This window comes from Rhinolophus sinicus, linkage group LG01 (genome assembly GCF_036562045.2).
Source record: "Rhinolophus sinicus isolate RSC01 linkage group LG01, ASM3656204v1, whole genome shotgun sequence".
In the NCBI taxonomy this organism is placed as follows: domain Eukaryota; kingdom Metazoa; phylum Chordata; class Mammalia; order Chiroptera; family Rhinolophidae; genus Rhinolophus; species Rhinolophus sinicus.
Genome location: NC_133751.1, coordinates 144,831,341 through 144,855,477, shown reverse-complemented (window position 1 = coordinate 144,855,477; position 24,137 = coordinate 144,831,341). Strand labels below are relative to the sequence as shown.

The 24,137-nt window shown below is 36.1% G+C and overlaps 1 protein-coding gene across 4 annotated transcripts in view; it reads right to left on the bottom strand.

Annotated features, from left to right (window-relative positions):
- GPD2 (glycerol-3-phosphate dehydrogenase 2) overlaps positions 1 to 24,137 on the bottom strand; it is a 128,997-nt gene that overhangs the window by 29,257 nt on the left and 75,603 nt on the right. For all 4 annotated transcript variants that reach the window (XM_019727175.2, XM_019727174.2, XM_074336576.1 and 1 more), the window contains exons 7-8: positions 7,255 to 7,419; positions 6,057 to 6,201 (exon numbers count right to left, since the gene is read on the bottom strand). In XM_019727175.2, coding sequence (XP_019582734.1) covers positions 6,057 to 6,201; positions 7,255 to 7,419 — 310 coding nt within the window. The remainder of the gene's footprint in view (positions 1 to 6,056; positions 6,202 to 7,254; positions 7,420 to 24,137) is intronic.

The following is a 24,137-nucleotide window of genomic DNA, read 5'->3' as shown; positions in this document are numbered from 1 at the left end:
CACATCAGATAATGTCAGCAAGATACATGTCTATAATTTCTTTTATGATGGTCAATTAAGGATAAGTCTTCAACCTTTTTACAAGTCTATGAAAAGTATTTTCCTGGGACATTTGACATTTGGCACATCTTTCAGTAGAAGGTCTCAGAAGCACATGAGAAAAGTAAAGGGTCTAACTTTCTAGAAACTAAAATGTAATCAAAAAGTTCTTTACTCCTTTGTGCCTAGATGAACTTGTACCACTTCACCAAATATGAGATTTCTTACTTTATTTCAATTTTACAGAAATCTCAAGAAGTACATCCATGAGAAAAGGGCTCAGTTTTCTACTACTACCTAAATAACAATGTACTAGATAAGGTCAAAAGGAGAGGAATGTCTTAGCAATGAAACTCTTTAAATAGACAGAAGATACTAGTATAGTATATTATTAAATCAAGGTTCAAGGATGCCTCTTCTGACAGATTATATAAAATTTTCTAAAATATTAATCACGAATTTTCACTAACATGTACTTAATATTCTAAAACAAAATTGTAAAATACACTTGAAAGAATAGGCAACCGCTAAAAAAGAAAAAATTAACAAAACTTGTCCAATTGTGTTATTAAATCACTAGAAATTGTTGTTTTAATGTATTCATTAACCATTCAAAAAAATTTGGAGATGGTGCTAGAGAAGTGGGAGGAATCTGATAAAGTGTCCTATGCAAATAGCACACTACAAATCTTCAGATGGCTGTTTAAATTTGACTGAATTCTTAAAGCAAGCAGGAGCTGAAATTTATCATAAGGTAGTTTCAGCTTCTATTAATGCAACTCCTGCAATAGGAAAGACAATTCTATTTGGTTTAAATAAATTTCAAGAACTCCCTCTTATACCCACAAACTTAAAAGGGCATACAGTCAACTTTTTGCTTATCATTCCCTTAAAAACAATCTTTTTTAACCCACATTGACTCAAATGTGTAAAGATGAGAGATTTACAACTGTCTAAAAGCAAATCAAAACTAATTTTCTTTTTTATGAAAAGGAAATCTACACTCAGCTTAGCTAATGCATCTTCTTTAAAAGGAGTACTAGTCTTTCTTTGCAAAACCCATCAGCCCCAGGAAATGCCAGCCATGTCTACACAGCTTACTTGAAAGACACAGGAGAAAGTGAACCACAATTCCTCTACTTAGCACATACAAAAAGCACCACAGAAATATGCCAATTGTTTAAACCTTTAGCTAAGATTTCATCTTTGCTCAATGGTTACTTAAAGGAAATAATTTTACTTTCATTTTTATATACTGAAAACTGTGAGTATAGGGTATTTTCAGTTTCTGTATGACTATATATTAGGTTGGTGCAAAAGTAAGTGAGGTTTAAGAGGTTAAAAATAATTGCAAAAACCGCAATTATTTTTGTACCAACCTAATATTTTTCTTTCATCTCTCATAAGATTCTCTAAAAAAATCTTTAAAACGAAAGTAGCTAATTATGTGTTTTGTAAGCACCTTAATTTGATCCTGGGTTAATACACTCTTAGATTAAATCAGTCACTTTGGGATTAGAAATTAACTATTCAGAGTTCAAGCTTTCAATTTGATAAATAGCACTATATTAAAACAAAAAAGATAAATTCCATTTTCTAACCTGTAAGAAATTATATGTTGGTATATTTTATATATGATCATTTTATGGACCAGATATCGTATGATATGCCTAAATAACTCAATAAATTTGATCAACTTTAGCATAAAATTATAATATTCAGCAGTCTAGGCATGAAATGTTGTTAGAAAACCACAACTACTGGATCCTTTAAAACCTTTCAATGCAATAAAAGCAGTTTAAAGGGTGAAGGTGATGGTTACCAACACACGTAACTGGAACCTGTAGAGAATCAACTGCTTAAGTGAAGACATATGTGTCAAACATAAAATTAACAAGCACAGAGGGAAGACAAAGCTATTAATGTATGGTATAAAAATTTAAGAATCCACTTGGAAATACCTTTCATCAGTTCTAAATTACCTAATTCACACTCTCCCTTAGGGAAAAGTTTGTTTTCTTATGAGGGATTAATTCTGCAAGGTGACACTAAAGTTTGAAAATGGATATCAACTATGGTGAGGGTATATACAATACGGAGAGACACAGGTCATTTTCAATACATACGATTCACTTGACATCAGGAGCAAAAGCTTGCTGCTGATTTATGTGTGCATGTAGGATTAAATGTAATGTACAGTTTTCTCATTCAGACCATTGCCTTGTTAAAGTACCTTTATTTAAACTGAAATCAATTTATTGTTAACTACATAGCAATCAGTGTTAGAGCTAACATGCACACACATTACAGAAAAAAATTGACCTCTTGTCAAGTGGTAAAAAGCATCTGTAGGCTAGAAGGAGGAGATGATTATTTTCATGTATTTCAGTCATTTGGTGTATAGTTGCTGCTTTTGTAAGAGCATAGCCCCAACTCTGATGAACATTCCAGATTTGTTATTAAGTAAACTAGAGTACCTTTAAAAATAAATGATTTCTGTGTGTTGGGATTTCTGAAATTAAAACAATACAAAAAAAAAAAAAAGCTGTTACCATGGCACAAGAGAATTTCACATGTGGAATCTTAGTTAGGGTCGTAACAAGCTTAATAAAAGCCATAAAGATACTATGAAAACAGCTCAACAAGATACACTGCACACATGGTCCTCACTCTTCATTCAGCAGCCTACATTCGACAAATCAATGGCTAACTGAACTCACAGCATTTCCAAACTGAGCAGGTTCTAGTTGAAAGCTTAAGTCTTCAGTTATTATCAGGCAGTTTATAGGGCAGCCCCAGAAGGTCTAACCAATATCTGAGGAAGGAGTGGAACCCTTGAGTTTTAATTGCTGAGCATGATTCACTGATGAACCCAGAGAGCTGTTTTCAGTCTCCTGACCCCACCCAGGAAAATGACTTGATATGGAGAACAAACTATCCTCCAGGATTCCAGGTCAGTGCTAAAAGAGGGAATAAACCCTTAACCCAAGATGCAATCCCAAACCAAGGGGCTCATCTGCAACAGAACCGGAACCAGAACTGGGCTACAGCCCACACCTCCAAGATTTCTGGCAGACTGCGTAGTGGTTGTAGTTAAAAGTGCTAAACATGGGGATATTCATTTCTCCCAAAGTAGAATGAAATCAATCACTGCATCTGAGGCTGAGACAGACCCAGCTGTAACTAACACTTCCATGATTTACAGGTAGGGGGCCCGAAGCTAATGCCAAATTTGTAGGATAAAGAAAGGCATTCTGTTTTCAAAATATTACATGCAGGTGATATGTATTTATATATCTTAAGAAACACCTATCTACTCTGCTATTAACATATTATAAAGCATAGCCCAGAACAATATATGTACCATGACCTCTTTTATGTAAAAATTTTAAAAGGATATACATTTGAGAAAGTATAAACATAAATTTTATAAAAGGACTCAGAAGGAAGTGTTATTGAGTTATCTAGGCAGTAAAATGAAGAGTCATATTTTGTTTTCCTGTTTTGATTTCTCTGTACTTAACAATTCCCTCATGGGTGTTATACTACATTTTCAATAAAAAAAAAAAGCAATAATCTCAGTTTGGGCAAGTTAACACAAAAAAAGTTAGTAGTACTCATTCAAAAAATATTTACCAGTCACTATTATGGACCGGACACTACTGGGAGCTACTACTGGGGACATAATGGGCAACAAAACAGAGAAAAAGTAATCAAAAGGTCATTGTCAAAATGTATACAAATTAGGTACTATCAGGAGATAAGGAAGCAGACGCTGAAAGAAGCAGCTTGCCAAGGTCACACAATTAGCAAAGGTAAAGTGAGAACAAATCCAGAAAATTCACACCAAGATATCACCTTAAAATGTACTCTCCATACTGTCTCCTGTCTATGCACCCTGAAAGAACAGAATGTCTTCCCTTTTTAATGATGGGCAAACTAAGATTCACAGAATAAAATAGTGCCAAACTATGTCATTATTAAGTGACAAAATTAACATAGGGAATAAGTGTCCTCTGAAATCATGCAACAGTAGTGAAGAAAACACGAAACACACTACGTGAGAAAATATGCTGAATCTAGCACAATCTAAACAAATATTAAGGATTATGATACTGTATGTGTCTTTTGTTTAGGTAGTACATCTGTACTCTACGAGATGTTAAAAAAACAAGTCCTTCCAAAACACTTATAAACTAGCTGGCCTTGCATATTTTTAATCCAACGCAATATAAATGTATATAATTTTGTCTGGAACTATTGTTGAAAACTTCTCTATATACAATAAACATTTGCATATATATACTTCTCTCCTCTTCATTTGAACTAAACTTCTGGTTAGCAGTTTTTAAAACTCTATTAAGTATCACTGCATAACTTTTTATTAACACTGGAAGCACCTTGGTTTCTCCAGTCCTAAGTACGTACAAATACTAGCAACCATCAACCAATTACATGTAGACATTTAGAAAATGAGAAAGAAACATTGGAAGTTGGTGGATAAGAAATTATCTTTAGTATTTTTCTTAGAAGTGTACTTGATACAAATTGGGTATATCCTGGACTCTGCAGGAATATTTCATTACTGGAAAACTGATAATAAGGTAGCAGCATCTATTACATAGCAGGACAGCATTCTAGGAGAATGCAGATATTAATCAAAATATCATAGATCTGGACATCTATTATTAATAATGCAAAATATTAAAGGATTTATATGTCTTCTGTGAAAAAATAGAAGTGATAACTTGCATCCTAAATATAAAACCTAGAAATCATCACCTGTAACCCATAATTGCATTACCTAGAGATAATCACCATTAGTATTTAACATATTTCCCTTTAGTCTTTTCTTTTATACTTATATAATATTGAGATCATATTACACATACAGTCTTGTGTCCTCCATTCTAAACTGTCATTGTTTAGATTGTTTGGATCATTAGTGTTTGCTAGGACATTAAAATTATTTACAATTATAATTTTAGTGACTAGGTAATATCCCCTTATTCAGATACACTGTAATTTACTTATCTCTTCTCCTGAGGTTAGGAATGGAACTGTTTTCTAATGTTTCTCAGCTACAAATAATGCAATAATGAATACCATGAGCATAAGTCATTATTTCATACAGAATTAAGAGTCTGCCTATTAGATTTACCACATAGGGAAATAAAAATGGTATATAAATTCCATACTCTTAGCATGGTCACATGAATTTTTTCCACAGATATTTCGAAATGTAGTTTAGGGGTAATCATTATTAATTCCTTAGCGAGAACCATATAAATGTTTCTTTTTAAATTTATTAAAACTTCAAACATATATAAAAATCGAATAGTTTAATGTGCCCCTCACCCAACTTAAATGACTTTCAGTTAATAGATATTGTTACTTCATCTCTATCCCTAGCCTTTACTCTATTTGATTATCTTTGTTAATATGCTAGATTAGAAATTATACCTGATTTTCACTTACTATAATATTTTTCAAAATGTGTTTCAAAAGTTATGAATATAAAATACCTGAGTGCTCCTTATTTTCAGATTCTTCACAAGCAAATTTGGGTGTTTTATAAAATTAACTTTTTAATTAAAATGTCCTTTTTGGAAATTGTTGCAAAATTAATTTTTAGTGTTTTAATGAGTATCCAGAAACACTAAAGCTTGATCTCTGAAGCTGAGTACACTGAAGAAAGTACAAAAAAATAGATGCCAAATCTTAATTCCTAAAGAGTATTGCCATAAAAACTAAGACATTCCCAAGTCTGGTTTATATTTTATGTTTTGGATGAGTTCCTTTACTTACTTCTCCTTGTTTTTCTGTTTGGTTTTGTTTTAGTTTCTTTTTTAATTATAGTTGACATACAATATTATATTAGTTTCCGGTGTACAACATAGTGATTAGACATATTTCTCCTCATCTATTATTACGAAAGGTGTGCTAGGAGAATAGATATAGACAATCTCTGAGGCCCTCCTTCTCTGGCAAGAGTCACCGAGTTGGAATGCAGTTACCTGTAATAACCAGGCATCACAATGTGCACACCAGCACTCGGCTGGCAGATAGCTGTGGCGTTCTTATCATCCATTTTGCGCACAGTGTCTGTGAAAGGTCCCGTGGCATTGATAACACATTTTGCTCTCACATCAAATTCCTGCCCTGTGAAAGAAAGCAGCATCAATCACACACCCCATTTGTTTCTCTGCTCACTGGTGCTTTGGATTATTAATTCATCTATTAACTTAACCTATGGCGAAGTATACTGTATACCACACTAAGTGACATGAGCAGCCAGAGTTATTGAAAAGTCACACAAAAGGCTCCCATCTAAGTAAATTTACCCCAAACAAGTCTATATTGGGAAGGGGGAGGGGGAGAGAAAACAGGCCACTTTTTCATTTCAGCTCTCAGTTATTTTGCAAAATGCCCAGCATCAAAGGGCCAAATATGAAGTGGGATGAGTAAATGAGCTGCTTTCTCCTTAAAATTCAAGTGTGTAAAGTGTTGCAGTGAGACAATACAGAGGGTGCCAAAAAATGTATATACATTTTAAGAAAGGAAAAAACTATTAAAATTACGCTGATGGTAACCACTTTGAGCACCTCTTGTAACTGCAGAAGTCAAATGTGACTTGTATTCATCTTTTGTTATCGGTATACATTGAGTATTACAATTTTAATAGTTTTTTTCCTTTCTTAAAATGCGTATACTTTTTTTGGCACTCTGCATATTTCACCTTGCTGCTTTTGTTCAGGGAAACAATGTAATTTTTAAATTCTTACATGGCCACAGACCATGTAGATTGAAATGATAATCTAACCCAAGTTAAAGTTATTGACTTGAACGACATGTAAATGCACTGCCTATGTCGCCTAAATGATACTTTGAAACTTGGGCACATTTATTTAATTTTATTAATAACATGTTGCTGTAAAGAAAACAAATGCATTCACAGCTGTGGGGATTTTCTGAGCTTTTTTATTATTATTATCCTTATCATTATTATTATTTAATACAAAGGGGAAAATTGCCAAGCCCCACACGGGAAAATTTGCACATTAAACCAGTCATTGTTGACAAGAAGGAATATAATTAAGATGATTCTGAAATCTGGCTTAGATAAAAGAGACGTGACAGAAAAATTATAATTCAGTCATCAGCTAGACAGGGCAAGATGCTAAGAAGTACCTCCCTGCTGGAGCCCTGGCGTACCTGTGAGCACATCCTTGCACCGTGCACCGCTTACAAGCTCCTTCCCTGTCTGGGGGTCTGTCTTCTTCAGCAAGCTCATGACCTCCATGTAATTGGCCGTGGCAGCCCCATACCTGGCAGCAGTGAGCGCAATGGCAACATTCATCCGAGCGTCGTTGTGCTGTCCTGCAGTAGGGAAAGCAGCATAGGAGGGACATGAGTCACCTCGAGCCACAGACTGGTGGTACAGAAGTATGTCACAACAGATATGTCACATCTGTCCCTGTCACCCGGAATAGAAGTGATGGTTGGTCAGCTCGAGAGGGCATGATTTAAAAATACATGGTCATTCTCAGTCGGGCATTTTACCTGCCACTTCCGCAAGTGCACTTTTGTAGTGCAAAACAAACAAACAAAAATGAGAAGAAAAATACCCCTTTCTTACAGAGCCCGTATCAAGTATCTGAAAGTTAAGCAATAAGTAATTATTCTCTCAGCTTGGGAACATATGTATATGTCAGATTTCTCTAATACAGAGAAAGCGTATGCATTCTGAATTCAAAACTTCAGAATATTTGACACTCCAACTGGTGTTGATTAACAATTTTTATGAGTTATGTGCTCTATCTAATATTCAAAATCAAGAGCTTAATCTTCCACAGAGAATCTCTTAGTATTCTACAAAAGGATTTTTCTTGGTTTGAATTTTGATCAAAGCTCCTTAAAATGTAACATTTTTTTAACCGCACATAAAAGGTAAGAAATTAAGCAGGGCAAAATTTAATTACAGAACAATTCCTACCTGCATTGTTAAAGATTTATTGCTGAAAAAATCCTAGTTAAAGAAAACTAAGGGGGAGGAGAAGGGGGGAAAGATGATTAATCACTTTAAAATACTGGCATCACTAGAGACTTTTTCTATTTATTATTGCCAGTGGAGTTAACGCTGACCAGGAAGAATTACTCTACATTGCCGGGGCCAGGTTCTCTGTGCCCTGAATAATTAATTACCCAGGGCTAGATGTATTGAAGCAGGGTTCAGATTCCCACACATTGGGATCAGTTCTATCAAGATAATACTGATAAAGGGATGAATTGGTAATGAATATTGTTGTTGATTTATGTTGCCAGCATACCAAACATGTAGTATAAATGGTTTATGTAAAGTTTCTTCCTTGTGATTCAGTCTGTGCAGGACCAGAAGCACTACACAGGTAATCTGTTCCAGCTAAAAGGGCAACGTTATAAAGAGAGAATCAATGGCTGAAGATGCTGCCGCCCCTCCCCACAAACATCTTCGTCTAAAACCGCTGAACTGATACAATCAGCCAAGAACCTTTCCCTCAAAATTAAATCCTCTATCAAGAGAAGAATGCACATTAAACTTCAACATGCAGGATGAAGTTATTTGATCCAAAAATTAATAGAAGGAAAGTAGAAGAAAGGAAACGACAGCAGTAGCTGAGCTAGAAGTGGGAAGACGGGTAGCATTTCTATCAATTTCAACTCAGCATGAGCCTAAAGTTGCTATTAAAATAGTCAGTAGGTACATTTAAAGTTAACTTTAAGAAACCAACTTTTATTAATGTAGAGCTCCTTGCTAAACTGGAGTATGCTCCACAAAGTTAAATGAGTCCAAAGAAATTGAACAAAAAATTCCATTACAGATCTCTTTAGAGATTACACATCTACACTAAAAAGGGCACCCATCCCATCCAGTCTTTCTAGTAGATTTAAGTACCTAACAATACAACACTCTACAGGTAAACACAAAAATTCCAAGTCATATTTGTATGGTAGACAAATTCTCATCCATCCAGGTGTGATCTGGTTTACACATAGGACCTGTCTCTGGAAAGCTATGTATAAATGAACTATTTTAAATCCTACTGATATGAAGTCACTGTTCAAATGAACCAGGCAGAAATCCCATTTATTACATCACAGACTCCTTTGTAAAGTCCTACAGCTAGTAATCTAATAAAGTCATATATCTAACAATAATATCTAGTATATCATCTGGTAATAAAAATCGAAGCTTTGAAAATACAAAATCTTTCTTTTCATACCTTTTTAACATAAAATCTCATTAAACAGCACTGGTATAGTTCATCACGCTCTGTTACTCATACTAAGAAATGCTTCCCTAGTTAGCTTCTAAATCCCAATACTTCTGAAGGTAAATAACGAGGTTTAACCCTAGTTAAAAGTGAGGTGGAAATAAATTCCTTTGGTCATGATTTTGCACGTCGGCCCTGATACCCAGCAGCATCTGCTTTGACTCGAGTCAGGTATGTCACTAATTTATGAAGGCCCTCACCTGCCACACTTCTACTCCCATTATTCTCACTATCTGGGACTGTCGAATTATTTGCAACTCCCTGAACATCCATGTCATTTCACATCTTCTTACTTTTGCCCACACTCATTCTTCTGGCTGGAATACCACTGTGGAAGCTCTGAACTATCCCTATTCATCTCGCATGATCAGGTTCACACATCTCCCCAGGAAGTCTCCCCTTGTCTGCATCCCTCCAAGGCAAAGTTGTTCACTCCTTCTTCTGAGTCAACATAGTATCTTTACACACTATTTTTATAGTCTTTATGATATGATATTCATCCATGTATCCATTGACTTATAAAAATAATGAGCTTTGGTTATGAGTCAGGCACTGCGACAAATGCAGGGAACACAATGGTGAGAAAGTTACAGAGTCTTTCTGACCTCTGTTCTCATACAACTTATATTCCATTGTAATTACGTATCATTCCCACATCTCCTCATCCGACTCATGGGAAGGCAGGAAGCCTTCCTTGCTCATCGTTTATTTTCCCTTGTTAATACTAAGCACAGGACTCCAGTAAGTGTTAGGTGTAGCCCAATTCCATAAGATTATTTATAGTCTCAGATATACAGCCTTAAATTTTATTTAATCTTTTCATAATTTTATATATACTTTATAAACCTTTATAGTCTGTATAGATTTACAGTCTTATCCCCATCTATGAAATGGAATGCTTTGTCTCGTGTTAAAGAAATTTCAGACACCAGTAAGTTGGTAGCAAGAAATTTAAGGGGGGCAGTGAAATCCCAGAAATGTGTAAAATCTGAACTTAAACCCAAACTAGCCCTTATATTTAAGTTGAGTAAGTGGAATGGCAGGGAAATGGTTATGAATGATTTCCTCAAGACTCATCCCACAAGTTTTCCCTTGCTCTGCAGGGGAAAGCAAAGAGAGTTATTATAAACTCCTAGCAATTGAGGAGTAAATAAGCTATCTTTCTTCTCGGCCCAGAAGTGCACACCTCCACCCAGCAGTCTCCTTCTTTGCAGACATTCAGCTTACTTCACTTACCTCATTAGATTCACAGTAGACCTCCCCCCTCACAACACATTAAATTCACCCTTTACCCTGAGGTACCCAGATGCTCGCAGTGTATGCTTCCTGGGATAAGTGGTATATTTTCACTATTCTTGACTAAATTCCTCCCAGCCCCCTTTCCTGACATTTTGCAAGGTATCTGTATGCCTCCTGTAATTTTATTTCTGGAGAAAGAAGTTTTTGACAACACTGCATGTCATTGGAATGCAATACAATAATCTTAACTCCCCCATCCAATTAATCTGCTTATTAAGTTTGGATTTTCAAATCTGTTTCCTTTGAGCCCAGCAACATGATACTATTCACTAATCAGCGAATAGCTTTACATTGGCACTTACACAGGACCCAGACGGTGACGGTGAAAATCTGTTTCCTACTCTTCTCCTTTTGCACTTGAAATCTCACATATGTGCACATACTGAACTTAACAACTCATATGAGAGGAAGCACATAAGAGGTGGAACTGTAACTGTTTTCCCTTGTTTGGAAAAACAAAATGTTAAATCAACCCACTGAAAAGAATGTAGGTCAGTGATATCAGAGAAGGATTTTGCCTGAATCCTCAATGGCCTTGCATATGAGATAGTGAGAGATATTTTAAGTGAAAAATATTTTAGGATGTAATCATAGACTAGGCCTCAAATATAAATATTTTGGAGACACAACAATATTGCTCTCCTCAGAGGGTTTCAAAGTTTGGCAACTAAGTTAACATGCAAAATAGCTGAAGAAAAGAAAAATAATCATTGAGTGTGTAAACGGTATGAAAAATGAGTAAATATGAAAAAAACCCTCAGTAACAAATCACCTGGCATTTTCCCGGTCCTTCGGATCTAAAATTATTTGATGCTGTGAAATTCTATATACAATCTTCATTTAATACAGCATACTTTTAAATCCCATTTACAGTACACAGACTTATTTATATGGACCCAGGAATTCATACAGAAAGTCTGTTAGAAAAAAATAGTTCTCAATTAAAATAACACCTATCCATAATTTCATCGTCAATTAAAATTGCCAGTGTTGAAATGTTGAGAATATTACCTTCCATCTCCCTGTGCCCTGACCCTACTCTACTTCTAGGATGGAGGAAAGGGACGCTTAAAAGAAAGAATACTTCCCTAAAGATTTAATCCCATTTCTAACAAAATGCACAGGGCATGCTTCACTGTCTCAGACTGACAGTGTCACAATGACCTCTCAGAAAGCTTCTCCTTAGCAGTCAGGCAAGGATAATTCAAAGGCTAATAACCTACCAAACTCAAGCTGATTTAATATAATCATTATATTTAAATTTTCCCTGTCTGATGGGAAGAGTGCAGATAGAGATAGAGCAGAAAGTGTGTGTGTGTGTGTGCACGTGTGTGTGATTACTAAATTCTACTTTAAGTACAGATGATGAATAAATTTTAAAAAAAAAATCTCAAAATGAGAACATACTTTTCATGGTAAATTGTGATGACAATGTAATTTCCAAAAGTAAATTTTCTATAAAAGTAACTATTTGTGTGGGCAGTGGAGGGGACCAGGGAGACGCATGAAGCAAGTTAGGAAAAATGCACCTTACAAGACAGAGTGGAAGATGGCTCTGGACTTGGAATGACTGGGTCATGAGTTTTGAGTACTTATATGGGAATCAGTGTCCCATGAAAGGAGAGGAGTTGGGTGGCACCTGAAATTATACAATGAATATAATGGCTCATCTTCAATGGCTACTACCCTTTTCAAGATTTCACTTCAGTGTTTTCTTCATTTCTGGTTTCTCTGATTTTGGCCCAACATGTGTAAAAACAGAAAGGCCAAAAGACAGGGGCTTTATAAAGTAAATCAGGAAAATGAAATCAGAAATCACATTCTTCCTTAGATCTAGAATTATAATGAAATCATTATTTCATTAGCCTTTCTAGGCTCTGTGGTATATTGCAAAAATTGTCCAATTCTCTGCCCCTCCCTGTATCCATGCCCTTTGTCACGTGTTTTCAGTGTCCTCTCCCACTCTGGACTCAGCCATGTGAAATAGTTTTGGTCAATGGAATGTCAGTAGAAGTGAAAAGAAAAAAAAAAAAAAGGAGGCTCTGCCAACGCCATGAAGAGGACACTCCCAGGCCAGCCTGCTGGTACCGGGAGGACGATGAGAGGCATGTGGCAAGTTGCCCCAGTCATCCAGCTAAGACCATCTGACAGTCAGTACTTCCAAACATGAGTACAAGTTCAGTGGAGACCAGAAGAATCTCTGAGTCAAACCTAGACAGGCTCAGAAGAATCTGACCACTCCAATGCATGAGCAATAAATCCTAATTGTTTTTACGCTACTGAGGTTTTATGGTTGTTTGTTGTGTGGAACTGTGGCAATAGATAATTTATATAGGCAATGTAACCAATTTTCTAATAAAGTTAGTCCCAACTTAAAAACAGGTTTTATCTTCAAAACTGCATTCTAAGATGGCTATTTAGAACATAACTCATTTCCCTATAGAAATGCTATAAATGAATAGTGGTGAGATGATTAGTTTGTGCCCCAAGAGCTATTGACTGCATAGGGTATATGAATACGGGAATGTGTAACGATTCCAACTGCCTCAACGCCCACCGCTCCCTCCCACTCCAGGCTGACCCCAGTGTCCACCCTCAGATACAGCTCAGCTCTTTCACACTTCTGGCTTTTTGCTCACATTGTTCCTATTCTGTGGAACATCTTACCCTACCTGATAAACTATTCAACTTTTCCTCTTTCCTTCCTGAAACCTTCCCTGAGTCCTCCCAGACACAACAACCTTCTCTCCTTGGAGCTTTCCAATGTACTTTGTACATACACTTATTACAGCACAAACTATTTTCTAAACATTTGCACTCAACACTTATTTACTGAGCAAACATGTTCTCAGTGCTTTTAATATGCCAGGGATCGTGCTAAGAACTGGGCTTACAACAGACATCCACATAGTCCCAGTTCCAGGCCTAGGGAATTTTGATTCTAATAATATGTTCCTAAAAGAATAGAGTGCATCTTATTCAAGTTTGCTATCCCAAGACCTACCATAGAATTTGCCACTATTCAAATATTTGTTGAACACGTGAATGAGTTAATGTACATGATTACAGAACATAATTACAGGGCAGAGATTGCTCAAATAAAAGAAATGTGCTCAAAGCTTAGAAATTCTAGGAACAATCTCCAGCCCCTCAGCCCTACCCCAGCTACAGTGGTGGTCTCCACTGAACCAAGGGACTACTGTCTCTCTACCTAGCTACCCAGCAGACAATGGGAACAGGATGTCTTCTATCACAAAATTGCTGGCGAAAATACAAGCAAGAGGAAAACGCCAGGTACAAAGTTAAAGCACGCGTGTGATGTATGATTAGGACAGCAAGTGCCATATCCCTTTAACATGTAGTGACTGAGTCCATATTGTGAGCCAGGTCTAACCCTAGACACTAGGGTGCCACTGAGTAGGGAGAATAAGGCCACCCTGATCTCTGCTCTACGGAACTACCTTCTAATGGGGACAACAGATGAAACCAACCAAAATAAATTAATAAGATGATTACAAATCGCAATAATGACAATAAAGGAAAGGAAAAACAGGCAGCAGGGAGAGCCCTGCTCTCCCTGGGGCAGGGGCTATATTTTAGACAGGGCAGTTAGGGAAAGTGGTCAAGATTAGCAAGAAGTAGAGAAAATGCAGAGAAGGCAATTAAGTCCTAACAACAAGACCACCTCCTATATACTATAATCACTGCTAATCTGCAATTATATCCAAAGCTTATATGAAGCATAAACTACCAGAAATGCGACTGTGATATTAGAATGACAAAATTTGATTAAATATTGCCTACAAAGTGATTTTTTTTTTCATTCATACTTTACTAAACTATATTTTATATACACTTATCAGGAATTGAGTTTATAAATCTTCCTGGGTGAATGTACATTTTTTGCAGGAAATGTCTTCAAGTATAGACTGGTGAAATTCAAAATAAAAGCATAATATTCAAAGTTTATGAATTGGAGTAATTTGCTGTCACTTACCCATACTACAGTTCTCAGGAAGGGACACCTGTTAGCACTGAGCATGTAATCATTTTTATTATTCAATACAAAGGTACAATTACATACAGGCCCAGGATGTGACCTGCAGCATAATTCTGCCCAGCCCTTCTCTTCACAATATCGTTTTCATTATCGTAGGCCTTTTGTTCCTTTATGATTCTTTCTTCTCTCCCTAAGTTCCCGAATAAGCTATTTACAATCTGAATAATTAGCAATCAGCGGGATCTGTGCTCTTTGGCCCTATGTAAATGAAACATTGTAAAGTGCCTTAACATGACATATTTAAGTACATAAAGTTTCTATACCCTTAGGACTCCCCTTGAAAAAGTTTTTAATGAATCTAATGCACAGGTAAGTTTTCTACTTTTCAGATACTGAGGAATCTTTCTTAGCTAAACAAATCTAGCTAAGCTAAATATTTTTTGTTTATATTTTAGCTAAACAAAAAATAAAACCACACTTAAACTGCAAACAACAGAATGCTTTGGGTAATCCATTAGCTCTATCTGTGCAAAAACAGTTCTGTGCATCAGTTTGTAGTGAAGGTCCCTCACCACCATACCTACCCAGGACAATTAATTCCCTCTCTAGCATAAACCAAAAACAGGTTTTTATACTTTTAAGGACGAAAAGGGTGAAAAGAGCAATGTGGCAAAAATAAATTAAAATGAAGTTTAAAAGTCAGGAAGCAAGATACATTATAGAAACTCTATTATAGACCATACAACTCTGTGGCCTAAAGCCATAGGTAATCTTCCTTGGTTGTTTGTGAAACGCACTAAAGTCACTGATAAGCCATCTTAGAATGTCTAGCTTTGAGGGTAAGGGTCTTTCTTTACTGAGGTCTGCAGTCTAGAACACATGGTGTCTTCACCCAAGATAATAGTCCTGCGAATGCTTGAGATTTATTTCTTATACAGTATTTATTTTTAAACACCTACTATGTGCCAGGCATGGAGGTAAGTATCACTGTGTGGAGCAGAAATTGAAACAGATTGGCCCAGCTGCCCCGGGACTCTGAGATGCAGAGTAAGTTTATAGCTTAACTTGGAAAAGTGACAAGTTCCAAAAAGTCTCTCCATTTCTTAGCACATTTCCTTTCTTTTTCCTCCGCAGTTTTCCTAAAATATCACTGAACATAGTGTTCCAGACACATCTTCTTTTCTGTCATTATAACATGGAAGGAAGATTTGGAAGCTTCTTTCATAGGAGTATGTGCTGAAGTTCAAGTCCCATCCCTGCCAACTGGGAAACCTCAAGCTAGTTGCTTCATCTGAGGTTCTTTTCACTCATGTTTACAAGGGAGGGGAATGATAATGGGATTGATAACAGAGTTAAAGTGAGGAATAAGTGAGATAGGTAATGTATGTTATAATAGTTCTCCATAAATGTTAACTATTATTATTAAAAGGTAAAAAAAAAAATTATGAGAAAGTCAAAGCCACTTTATCCCTTAATTAAAAGATATGGCTACTGCCTAAAATATTTTAAAAATAAAAACAAAAAAGTCCTGCATATTCTCCAGTTCTAAATAGTTTATTGCTCATCAAAGTAGCAAAGTTTTCCTGAACTTTCCTGTAACAACAGTCTCTAATCTCTATACTTCAGGAGTAGTCTTTGCTGTTTTTGTTTCTCTTTCTATGTCTCTCCACTTTTTATCACCGACAAGCAAGGTATTCTTTTGTGTGTCACAAAGAATAGGAAGACAGGGGAATCGTTTTCCATCCAGAGGAAAATAGTGTAAATAAGATAACAGTGTTTCAAAATATTAGAATTACCACATCTTAATCTAGGGGACTTCATTTTTTCTTAAAAAATAGGAAGCTTCTGCCAGGTTTTACAAAGAAAATCAACACTCGCCATAAATTGGGAAAAGTCAAAAGACCCAAGTTCTAATCCTCCCAACGAGTCACTAACTGGGTGTGTTTCTGTCATAGATAACTGTCTGAGTTTTGTTTGGTTTTGCTTCCCAGCGTCTAACCCTCCTTCACCCCATCACATAAGCCTTACAGAAAGGTGGAGTCGGCCCCTCCCACAGGAAAGAAAGAAGCCCACTGGGACGTAGGCCTCTAATCTGGACCCACCAATCGGGTGCTCTCAACACACACATCAATCTAGAGCTAGTAACCCAGAGAACCGGATGTGGAGAATCCAATCTGAAGGTGGAGGCAAAACAGCAGCAGCACCATCCCCTTTCTAGGGAATGCTGCAGTGGCAGAGATGTCAGCAGTAGAGGCAGAACAAGATGCAATGCGCAGTCACAAGCATTAAAGCCTTCAACGTACAGGTTTTGGGACAGGATTTCGCTCATGGCTTTGGTTACTGCGAATCATTTTTCGGTCCTTTATCTTTCAAGTTTTGTCTTCAGCTTTCCCAGTGTTTCTGCCTGTTGCTCAATGTCCTCTCAAAAAGTTCTTTTCTCCTTCAGTCAGCCAGATTTGTCTTTTGCTTGAGACTGAAAACCTGGGCAAGTCTCGATCCCTGTGCCTCAGTTTCCTTATTGCTCAAACCACAGAGTGGAACTTTATGATCTCTCAGGTTCCTTCCAGTTCTACCAATTTTAGAAGCTGCAATCACAAAATTTCAGATAAACCAACCAAGAATTTAAGAATATAATTCTATAACAAAGTAAAAGAAGTCTTTCAATAGGAAACTTAATCCACCTTTCATAAAAGGACTGGCAAAAGTAAGTGAATCCTTTCACTTACACAGAACCACCTTCAGTCCTCTTTTCCTCATTTGTGTGTGAGTACATGCACACAACTTTTTACAGACCTGCTGGAATGGCTCAACCTGCCCCAGGGGTGATTCTGAGTGTGAGCTACATAATAAATACATGGCGCCGTGTGCTGAGGACCAGCTGGGGAATTCTAAGTGGAAGCAGCCTTTTGAGAACCTTTATCTGTTGCAGGGCCAGTCCTGTATCTTATCAAATTTCTCTTTCTAATCACAGGAAGATTCCACACCTTATCAAACTGTTATCAAATCAGCCTGACCAGAGCCCAATGTCCTGATTGTCTGAAAAGAATGTGTACTATCGTATTAACATGAAAAGCAGGCTAAGTCTCTACCACCCAGGGAGAGCACTGGGCTTGGAGACTCAGGACACCTGAGTTCAGAACAATGTGACACATCCCTTTACCCATCAGAGTCTGTTCTTCACCCACAAGGTTGGGTTTACACCTAATTCTCTGCCAATCTTCTAGGGCCACTGAAATAATCAGATTAGAGCATTTGTGGAGATAGTTTTGCTGCCAACACCACCATTTATTTCAATAAAAATCTATTATTGTTAATGAAGATTTCCTTCTACTAAATTTACCTTCCCTCTCTTTTTGTTTGCGATAATCTTTCATTAGTGATCCAAATCATAGTCATTCCTCTGTTATCAGAATATGCCTTAGTGACTCAGATTCAATGTTTATTGAGAAACTTTATTTGGCACTTGAAACTTTAAAAGAGGAAGAAAATAAGAATGTAACTCCCTTTTTAACTACAAAACAAAACCTTCAGGCTCACTTGACAAACATATCTTCAACGGATGCTGTTTCAGACTCTAGGAGGAACATCCACTTGCTTCTCCTCAAACGTGATGTTTACTAAGCAAAATCCTGGTCTTAATTCGGTTATTCAAATTAAGGTTTGTGCTACTGGATTGTTTTTTTCAACAGCAATCATGAGTCATCTGGTCCACATAGATGTTTTGTTTCTCATAGGAATTAATAAATTAGGGGCAGGAACTTAATTCCACCCATCCCAACCATCGCTGCCATGGATTTATCTCCAATAAGGACAACGTGCCTGGCATGTAGGAAGATGCTAAACTATTTGTTGTCTATAGTAATCAATTTATAATTCAATATTCCGTGAGTTTGGCTAGTGTCCATCAAGGTAGTACAGCCTAATCACCCTGACAGAAATGCAAAAATAGATATTCTGAACCTTTATAGCCAAGAGCAAGTGCTGAGGCAGAAGACTGAGGTACAAATGGTGTGAGAATCAGCTGAACAAGGCCCTTCCTTTAGTGTCACTACCTACCTCCTAACAGCTGGTAGAATGTCTGATATCTCTCAAATAAAAAGAAAGTTTATACATAATATAGTTATGAATGAAATTGTGTCAATATTGCAGCCACATACATCAAATACTATGCCAGATGCTCTAGCCATATTTTTAAAGCCAACAAATTTGTTCTTCTGGAAAGATGAACACCAAGGAGAAAAACAGACTAGCTATAAGAAAAAAAGATCTTCTACTTTGAAAAATTATCTTGAGATGTACGTTGCTGATGACTCCATATGACTATCCATACTTTTCAAAAGACTAGAAAAATAAATTCGATAACTGAATTCTATTATCTACTTTGAAAATGCACGTTTCTAAATAAAAGAAGCAATCCACTGCCTGACCCATACACAGAAAAATTTTTGCTCTAAACTTCAATGATACTTCAATTTCTAGCTGGCCAAACTGTATCTCATGTAAAATTTGAATATGGAAAATATACTGGATGATATTGAAAACTTTTTAATTTAGTTGAATGTAATAATAATAACATGGTAGCTATAAAGCATATTGTTAAACAATATAAAGACTAGTCCCTATCAGTTAAATATGTTTTAAAATGTGGTATGTGTAGGGAAAAAGCATGGCCTTTTTCTGTAAAGGCCATACAATCTCTATTGACCTACTCAAGTCTGCTGTTGGCCTTACCTAATGAGCATGAATGTGTTCCAATAAAACTTTTTATGGACACTAACACTTACATTTTATATAATTTCATGCTACAAAATTTAACCATTTAAAAATGTAAAAATCATTCTCAGCATACAAACTCAGAGGCAGGTAGGGATTTCACCTCTGCTCTAGGAAGGAAAAAAAAATATGAGAAGGAAAGAGGGAAAAGGAGGAACTATATCAAATAAGAATACCCATGAATTGATCATTGTTATAGCTAGAAATGGAACATTTGGGTTCAAAATCCTATTCTAATTTTGTGTATGCTTGCACATTTTGATGATAAAAAGTTAAAATTTTATTAACTCAATGAGGGGAATCCTTTCACAATGTATACATAAATCAAATCACCACACTGTACATTTTAAATATCTTATTTTATTTGTCAATTATACTTCACTAAAGCTGGGGAGTTGTTAAAAATTTTTAAAGGGAAAGAGAAAGGAAAGGAAAGAGGAAGGAAGTCAAGGAAGGAGGGAGGCAGGTAGGGAGGGAGGGAAAGAGAAAAGATTATTTTTGCTGCCACCACCACCATACGCTGATGGGGGCTTCAAATAATAAATCCATCATGACTTTGGTTCAGGTGAAGTTGTGTTTAACCTGAAGTGTGGGGCTTTTTCATTGAAGAGATGTTTTTTATTACTGCTATTTCTTATGAGGTTAGATACCACCCACCTAGCTTCCCGTTACACTAAGAAAGCTGTTGTCTTATGTGTAGAACAACTCCAAATGGATTTGAGTATCGTTTTTTTCCCCCCTCTGTTTCTTCTTTTTCCTAAACATTTATCTGGAAAAGACTCTTGATACCCTTGAAGAATGCTACAAAACATGCTAGAGTGGGTAGATCAGTGGGCACCTAGGGATTCTACCAACAGACACATCATACAATAAAGTAGCAAGAAAATCAGTACCTAAAGACAAATCATTACAGCTTTTTATTTCCTAGTTCCCCATATTCCAATGGCAAATATTTCTCCCCCCCTCAAATGTGACCTATGAGATCATATTTCTGAAAGAAAATTACTTTGAGACAAATGCATTGGATAGTTACTTTAAGCCTGAATATGCAGCATATTTAAACATGGTTTATATTTCTTGGTCATATGTTTTTCTCATGTCTCTAAAATAAAAGTAGAAAATCCCTCAAACATTTAAATCTTTACTGGAAACTGTAATTAATTAGTTTCATGTCTAAATTTTCTAATTGTACCATTAATATAAAAATTAAATTTTACGAAGAAGTATATAATTTCATGTATTAATATGAAACAGACCTATGTATTAAAAATACTATAATTAACATGAGCACTTAGTCTGACTAAGCAGACTGGCATTCAACACAAGCAGATGACATGAACTAGGTTTTAGCAAATTTAAACAAATCAGAGCATATTTTACATAATGATAAAATCATGCATTTGCGACTCACAGCCTAATTTTAATGTCTCTATACAGATAAAACTAGTGGATGTGCCATTGTTTTGTCCAAAGGAAGAAAACAAGATTTCATTTTCAGTTACAAAAACAAAAATAACTTGAAAATGTGGTTTATGGAAGGTTAAAGCTATACCAATGGATATATTTTGATCTAAGTAGTTAACATAGCTATAAAATTTAATTCTATGGAATTAGGGTCTTGGATGCTTTTTAAATTCATCTTTTCAAAATTTTATGGTTCTTTATACTACTATGGAAAGAGATACCCACTATATTAGGTGGAAAAAAATCAAGGCACTACTATTATCTAAGAAATGGTAAGGGGAGCAAACACAGGTGTACATATAATATACACACATGCATATACATGCACACATACAATGAAAGGATATACAAAAATTCTACTTTTTTAAAAAAAAGCCCTTATGCTTAAGGATAAGAACGGAATAGGGTCGAGGGAACACGGAGAGAAGCTAGCCTTATTTGAATAGTTTTTGGCTCTTCCTTTGGAACTCTGTATTTTACATACTTATTTTAAAAAGCACAGCTTTAACAAATATAAACCTCTAATGATCTAAAGCAAAATTAAATTGATTTGTTTTATTGAGTTGGTGCCATAACCACACTGATAGAAACTTTGTCGAGTAGCTTTAAAAGACAGTAATCTGTCTACATGTACTCTAAAAATGACAACAAAAAACCTTAAAATGGTTTCAGTGATATTATTTTTAGATATGATTGATGAGCTTAAATAAAAGCCACGTACTCCTGTATTTGAAGTGGAATTATGTCTAAGAATTCTTCATGTTTTTATTTTTTAACAAAATATTTCTCTTTATTCTTTCTACTGAAAGGCTTGGAAATAATGACCAGTCAGTGGTAATGAACATCCATAGCAAATAGATTATAGACTCTAATTACCATTTCCCACAGGAAGGACTCAAAGCTTACTGGAGAAATGGTTGCTTCCAGGTCTAGGGTAAGAAAGTTTCAGGAAGAGCCTGGAATAACGTGTCACAGCAGATAACAAAGAAGTCATCGTGGACCATGGACAGCATATCAAAAGGGCTCAAGAGCCAACTTGAGAAGGTGTCCATATGCCAACGATAGGATGATTTGAACACCAATAACTCGAATGAATTGGCACACATCAAATATATTTAAAGTCATGCGTTTAGTTGACAATCCAAAAAAATTCTCATCACATTTGAAGCATACTAGAATACCATCTTATTATTTTTGAAAACTAGTAAGTAATGGAAAGAATCAAGTCTTTACCCAGACATTTTATACAAAAAAAAAAATGTAACTAGAGGTAGGCAAAGAGTTGATATAGGGAAATTATAAGTAATCCAACAAATAAATGAAGAAGGAAAGACAAAGTTAGGAAAATACCATTTTGTAACCTCTTAACCTCTAATGAAATACTGTAATTGATTTAGGCAATGATTATAATGATGGATTTTTTTAAAAAGATGCTAACAGACTTGTGATGGAAATTCATAACACCGCCTAGAAAGCATTTTTTGTGACAAAACAATTTGATTAACACTCCTTGTAGCTAGTCACCAAAGATGTCCCACCTCTCCCCAATAAACTTCCGTTTGTTCTTATTTTTGTAATGCCCAACCCCTAAAGCTGGGCTGCCCCTGTGATTCATTTTAATTAACAGAACGTGGTAGAAGTGACACTGGGTGACTTCCGAGGCTAGGTCAGAAGAAAATTTGCATTAAGCCTCGGAACACTCAGTGGGGTAAGCCAGCTACCACAGAAAAAGTCTGACTATATAAAAATCCAACCCAGCCATGTGGAAAAGCCCCAGTGAGGAAGAGATGTGGGGCTAGTCCCCAGCTCTTCCAGCCTTCTCAGCCCAGGAGGCAGTCATGTAAGTAAGAAAGCTTTCAGAAGACCCCAGCCTCAGCTACCATCTCACTGTAACTATAGGAGGGATCCCAAGTGAGAAACACCCAGCTGAGCTTATCCATCCTCAGAACTGTGAGAGAATGTCTATTGGTGTTTGAAGCCACTAAGTTTGAGTGTTGTGTCTTATGCAGCAACAGGTTAATGGGACAAGCCTAACGACCAGTGTGTAGGAAATACAGATGACCTGGTAAATGAAACCACGAGGAAGCAAGGGAAGGAAGGGGAAACCTACAGGTTAGAAAGAATGAATTGACATACATGAAGCTTAACTACGATCTTGTTTATGGGTTGAATTTTTTAATCAGGAGCTGATAAAGGTTATGAAACTTCAGGGGACATGTGCACATTACTAGATATCTGATATTAAGAAATTACTGCAAAATATTTTAGGTGTGGCTGTATTTTAAAGGAAAGTCCTCAACTTTAAAGATACAAACTAAAATATTCATGGATGAAATAGATGGAGGGCAGTGGGGAGTAGATAGAGTATGGATGAAGTTAAGCCATGAATTTATAAACATTGAAACAGGAAGTTCATTTTATTATTTTCAATACTTTTGCATGTAGCTGAAATTTCCCTTATAAAAATATATATACTTTGCTGAACAATTTGGCTGTTTTTCGTTAAAGTGTGTGACAGACTTAAAACCTAATGATAGCTGAAAGATGCCATGATTTTATAATCTATATTTTGTAAAACTCTTTTTAGTCAAGAAAAAAAATACTTTCACATCCCCACATGTCCAAACTATTGATCCAAATATTTAGCTTGGATACCCCTTCCACTTCAAAATAGGTGTCATAATATCCTATCCAGGCGCACATACTGAGCTGGGTCAAGATAATTCATGTGCAAAAAAAATGTTTGAAAACCATACTCTGCTACACAAATATAAAACACTGTTGGAAGGAGGGACCATATGTTTAGCACAATAGTTGGCATATACGCAGTGAACGCTCCCAAAACCTGAAAGTTCAGGACTATGTCCTTAATGCATTTAGCCCTGATGCCAGGCACAATGCCTAAAAAATAGTAGAAATTCCATAAATATTTTTTGGATGAACGAGTAAACTGGGGACTGTGGGGGAATGGAGATTTTGCTTTAGATCCTGAATCTTCTCAAAAAGGTCCAACTGAGCAACAGTGTGTGAGTGATTACTTATTGCGAACCCACCAGAACTATTTGCTCGAACAACTTATATTCATACATACGAGTATCTAACTACTGGTGAATTTTAGCACTGTTTTTAAGCTTTTATATACGGAGTACAATATGGATGACTACTATCTCAGTGCCCTACACCCGATCAAATCTACCTTTGTGTGCTGTTTATTTTCTTAAAAAATAATAATTATAAGAGAATGAAAG